At 37.5% G+C, this 6,303-nt stretch overlaps 1 protein-coding gene across 1 annotated transcript; it reads right to left on the reverse strand.

Moving 5' to 3' along the window:
* Nucleotides 1-729: 729 nt before the first annotated feature.
* On the reverse strand, nt 730-2,655 carry LOC110902352 (putative disease resistance RPP13-like protein 1). The gene has a single exon (XM_022149039.2). It carries the CDS (start codon nt 2,650-2,652, stop codon nt 730-732), a length of 1,923 nt encoding a protein of 640 aa, XP_022004731.1. The 5' UTR covers nt 2,653-2,655.
* Nucleotides 2,656-6,303: the final 3,648 nt, after the last annotated feature.

The raw sequence follows: 6,303 nt of genomic DNA on the forward strand, positions 1-6,303 counted from the left end.
GGGAACTCGAAGACCAAAGACCGTCGAAGTCTGAGACGAGTCTACAACTATAGAAGATAAAGACAAAGCTACAGCCAAGGGGGAGTTTGTTGGTGCACTTGTGTCTGTACTTTGTCTGTATTCGGTCTGTATATAAACGATGTCCTTATCAGTCCTGTAAGTTGACCAAGTCAACCGTCCTCCTGGTTTGACTTAGTCAACAGTCATAAAATAGTGAAAGATGTTCTGGTCGAAGGATAGACTCGAAGGATACTGGATCCTTCGAGGTTCTCGAAAGACATGGTTCGACCATGGTTCGACCATTAGACCTCGAAGGGTGATCCTTCGAGGTCGATGCTGATCATTCGAGTTGGTTGTAGTCGACAGATGATCCTTCGGACCATCTGTCGAATCCTTCGATCTGGCATCATCTGCTGGGTATATATATACCCATGCAGTGTATGTGAGTGTGAGAGTTTTGCATTTCACACACCCGAGAGATAGAGAGCCTTTGAGAGCATTCTGTCCAGAACTCATACATACACACATAGAGAGTTTATAGAGCATTTCTGTAAACATTGAGCTTGTAACCGAACCCTCATTGCATTAATACAACTTGTGTTAATCGGTGAACTTGTGTGTTTGTGTCTATACTTGCTACTAACTCGGTTTGCTTGCTAGCTTGGATTCCGCACTCGCTAGTAGGTTTGTATAACAAGGTTTGAGGTTCGTCATCCACCGGACAGGGACCTACATAGGCAATGTACTCAAGCTCTCACAACCAAAAACGATCAATGTTTGTAAATTGTAAAGATTACCAACATTCTCAGGTAACTTTGAGATATTTGTTCGAGACAAATTAAGATACCTCAAGTGGTTCAAACTACAGATGGCATCCGGCACCTCACTTATGTTAAAACGCCTCAAAGAAAGAACCCGTAACAGTGGTAGCTGAGGAAGTAAGTCAACCAAAATTTTATTGGATATGTAAAGCGTGTTCCAGCTTTGTTCTACCCCAACATATACAGCTAACAGGGTTCTCAAACTTCTTGCTCTTTGAAATGCCTCAAACTTCTGGAAACCTACATAGCGCTCACGCATAAATGACATATGTCGGTACTTGGCTAAAGCTTCCATTGCCATCTCCGTCTGATTTTCAAACCTTAAAAAATATTCTCCAGCAACAAATGCAGCCAAATCGTTCATGAGATCATGCATCACAAAAAACGATTCACCATTAGGTGCGGGTTGAAAAAAGGACCTTGATAGCAATTTCTCAAAATATTCCTGGCCCAACCGTTCTGGTGACTTGTCTGCAGTTGACTCGTTCAGATACCCTTCAGCTATCCATAATAATATCAACTCCTCCTTGTCAAACATAAAGTCCTTTGGGAACAAAGAGCAATATGCAAACAAGCGCTTCAAATCAACAGAGAGATCATGGTAGCTTAGCCTTAGGGCTGGAACAATTGCATCAGCATTTTCTAAATCCCATATCTCACTTTTCAACACGTCATCCCATTCTTCTCCCTCGGTTTTTGTTCTGAGTAATCTTCCAATTGCCTTTAAAGCTAAAGGCAAAGCACCACACTTTTTCACGATACCTTTAGCTTGTGGTTTAAGTGTTTCATGCGAATCAAAGTTATCTACATCTAATGCATGTAGAGCTAACAAAGACAAAGCATCTTCATGCGACAAACTCTCGAGATTGTCTACATGATTAAAGCCTATCTTTTTTAGCAGATCCTGCTGGTGCGTTGTCATAATTACCCTACTTCCAGCAGCCCCAGAATGAAATGGACGCACTAGTATTTCCCAATCATCATAGTTTTGATTCCACACATCATCAAGTACTAGTAGAAATCGTTTGTCCTTAAATTGCTCTCTAAGAGCAATTTGAAGCTGATTTACATCTTTGAACTGTTTGTTTTCTGTAGCCACACATTCAAAGATGGTTTCACTTATTTTGAATACATCAAACTCATCGGAAACACAAACCCAAGCCATGAGTTCAAAGTGATCCTTCACCCGCGTATCGTTATACAATATTCTAGCCAGAGTGGTCTTTCCCACTCCACCCAAACCAACTATGGGTAAGATACTAAACTTTTCCTTAGATGATTCACCTACTAACAGCTGGTTGAGCAATCTCTTTTTCTCACCTTCTCGCCCAACAACATTAGATTCTAGCAAAGAGGTTTCGTTTCTTCTACTAGTATTTTTTGGCTTTTCCTCTTTCACAATCAAACCTAGATCAGCCTTTTGTTTTTCTAAATATCGTAACCGGGTGGTAATACTGTCTAACTTGGGACTCAGCCTATGACTTAGTGAGAACTTTGTGCAGCAAGTTGGGATGAGCTTTCTTACCATACTGGTGCTTGCTTCTGATTCCGGGGTCAGCTCACGATGCATAGCTTCAGTAGCCACATCATCGAGCACGTCATCGATATCGTAAGCCAAATGTTGGAGACTATTGAGCCATAGTCTGACAGATTCATCAGTTATTTCCTTGTCTGAAGCATCGTTAAGCAGAGCTTGGATCTGGGACAACGTGCTCCCCAGTTGCTTGAGCTCTGAGTGAATATTCTGGGAACGAGCATATTTCTTGAAGGCTTCATCGGCTAGCTTCTCAAAAATGACTTTGACGAGGGCAGCAGCAGCAGCTTCAGCCATTGTTAACAGTGAAAACGTAAACTGGAAATTGGAATGAGAGTAGTTTTTGGTTTGGTTTGTATGGTATGAATGTATGTATGTAGGTAAATAAGATAACATGAATGGAGATAATTTGGGAGTGGTTTATTTAAGACACGATAGGAATGGAGACAAGAAAGAAGTCTTTTTAACCAATTATTTTAATATTCCTATTCATAATGGAGAATTTATTATTATCAAATGACCGAGTGTTATTTTATATTAAGGTGCCAGCACTAATTTTTAATAATTGAGTTTCTCTTAGAAAACAGTTTACTATTTTTCAAAATTGAGTTCTTTTATTTAATTTAAAATTTTGGTTACTTTCATTTGTCAATATCCTGTACTTGCATATGCGCTTATATATTGTACTCAATTATAGATAACTTCAAGTATCTCAACCTTTACGGCCTTACCTTCTAACAATTGAGCTTTAATGATGTCAATCAACATGAGATGAGCAAATATGAGATTTTGCAATTGAGTTTTCTAAAAATGGAACACTGCGCCAAAAACAAAGGGTAATATCAAAGGAAGTGACATAAAAACAGCACTTCTTAGTGATGGAAACCAAAGACTTTCGATTACACCAATAATAAGATTAAAAGTTAGTTTAGTTAAACTAAAAAGACCGTTATCGGTTTTGAGGGTTAAATAACTGTTCATCCAGTTTATCTCTGTTAGTATTTTTGTTAACGTGACATTCTAACTTTTGTTGATGTGGAATTCCACATCATCAACCAATTGGTCAGTGGTCAATGATGGTCCACATCACCAACCATATTATTATTTTTTTTCTGATGTGAAATCCTGTGATAAGCACCTTAACACATATTTGGTCTGTATGCTATGAATGTATGTAAATAAGATATATGAGTGGAGTGGTTAATTAGGTACAAGATATGAGTGGAGACAAGAAAGCAGTGGACAAAACAAGGATGCTTACATTTCAACAAATTCTTTAAATATTCTTGTGCATATTGCACAATTATTTGATATTCTATGATGTCAAGTTGCAGACGTTAAATTTACTAATTACCACTTGTGTTGCACTTAATGTACATTTTACTATATTTTTAATCTGAATTTCTTTTTAAGAGTAAGGTTTTTGTATCTCTTCACAGCAGCAGTAAGAAAATTGGGCTGCTTAATGTGTCAAAACTCTTGATTTAAATCCCTGTATCGAGTTGACAATTGTTGGACAATAGTGGTTGTCATGTGGTTCTAACATCCAGAGATTTGTCGATTTTCAATTAACAATACTAGTTGTTACATGGTTCCGCGTTAAACAGCATTCGCAGATCCCGTATTGGAATGAATCTATTGAGAGAGAGAGGCCGGAATGTTTCTTATTGTTCTTGATTGAATTGGTGAAAAACAAATGATACATATTCGGTTCTATATATACATCAGAGAATGATTAATAACTACCCCTAACTTAGGCTAATAATAATAATAATAATAATAGTAACAGCATAACCTATGATATATATCTAACATGACCTTATAATAATACGATCTAGCTTAATATGAAAGTCCGTCTAATACCCTCCCGTAAGCTAGATCAACGTCATTGCTGACTCTTCAGATATATTCATCATTGAACTGTAATAACTTCTTTAGATGTGAAAACACTTTAAACTGCAGCGCCTTCGTGAGTATATCTGCAACTTGATTTCCAGTGGAACAGAAACGAACTTCTATATCGTTGTTCTTGATCAAGTCTCGGATGAAATGATACTTGATCCTTATATGTTTGCTTTTGCCATGAAACATAGGATCTTTGGCTAAACATATTGTGGATTTATTATCACAATGGATGATCACAGGACTATTGACTTCTTCATGCAGCTCGTCTAAGATCCCTTTGAGCCAGAGTGCTTGACAGCCAGCTAAGGAGAGAGCAATATACTCTGCTTCTGTTGATGATAACGCCACAACCTTTTGTTTTTTCGATTGCCATGCTATTGTTCCTATTCCCAGTTGAAATACATACCCGGATGTGCTTTTACTGTCGTCGATATTCCCTGCATAATCGCTATCGCTGTAACCGATTAGCTTTCCTTTGCCTCCCTTCGAATATACTAATCCTTGATTTAGTGTTCCCTTTATATATCTAAGTATTCTTTTCCCAGCTTCCCAGTGACTTCGCTTTGGTTGTTCCATGAATTGACTTATTTTATTTACTGCAAACATTATATCCGGTCTAGTATTGGTTAAGTACATAAGACTCCCAACCAATCTCCTATATAAATTAGGTTCTACTTCGTCATCTGGATCTTGTTTAGTCAAACGTAAACCATATTCCATGGGAGTTGAAATTCCTGAGCAGTTCATCATGTTGAATTTACTTAGTAGGCTCTTTGCATATTGTTGTTGGGTTAGAATGATATTCCCATTATCGAACGAAACTTCCATTCCCAGAAAGTAGTGTAGGATTCCCATATCAGTCATTTCAAACTCGTTTTTCATTAATTCCTTAAAGGATTCGATGCTAGATAATGAATCACTTGCAATAATAAGATCATCTACATATAGGCAAATGATTATCTTTTCTTCTTTTGACATTTTGGTGAATAGAGTATGTTCATAAGTGCACCTTTTGAATCCATGAGTGGCAAAGTATCCTTCTATTCTGCTATACCATGCTCTCGGAGCTTGTTTTAAACCATATAAAGCCTTTTTTAACTTACACACCTTTCTTTCCTTACCCTTTATCACATATCCTTCCGGTTGTTCGATAAACACCTGTTCTTTTAAATATCCATTTAAAAAGGCTGTTTTTACGTCCATTTGATGCAAATGCCACCCGTGGTGTGCTGCTAATGCTAAAACAAGTCGAACTGTATCAAACCTGATGACTGGTGCAAAGACATCTTGATAGTCTATTCCGTATTTCTGATTGTAACCTTTCACGACCAACCTTGCTTTGTGTTTACTAATCTGTCCATGTTCATCATACTTAGTTTTATATATCCATTAGACACCAATTGGTGTTTGGTTCAAAGGTGGATCCACTAATTCCCATGTATCATTCTTTATAATTGATTCCATTTCTCTATCCATGGCATCTTGCCATATCGCTTCTTTGCTTGCTTCAACATAGGTTGTTGGATCGGTATCTGCATATAACACAAAATTCACCACTCCGCTTGTATTTCCTTGACTTTTCCTGTAGAGTTCTCTTACTTGTGCTTTAGTTAATTCTGCAGTATCTTGATATACTTGAGTTATCGGTTTAGTTCTAATAACTTCATTCTCAGAGTCTGATGAAGAACCATTACTTTCATTATTTCTTGTTTCTTCACCATCTCCAGGACTTTCATTGTAACTCCCCGGTATTTCAACTTCTATGTTAGTATGTTGTACATCATCTTCATCATTTGTTGTTGGTAGATCGATTTGATCATCTACAGCTACTGCTACATCATCGTCATCTCCACTTGTGTTACTTATTTCTATCCGAAGTCCACCATCATTTTCTTTATTTACCGCCCAATGTTGATTTTCACTGAAAATCACATCTCTACTTATTATCATCTTGTTTGTTATTGGGTTGAATAACTTGTATCCCTTGCTGTTTTCACTATACCCAACAAAGATAGCCCGCTCAGTCTTATCGTCTAACTTGGA

This window comes from Helianthus annuus, chromosome 13, assembly GCF_002127325.2.
Source record: "Helianthus annuus cultivar XRQ/B chromosome 13, HanXRQr2.0-SUNRISE, whole genome shotgun sequence".
In the NCBI taxonomy this organism is placed as follows: Eukaryota; Viridiplantae; Streptophyta; class Magnoliopsida; order Asterales; family Asteraceae; genus Helianthus; species Helianthus annuus.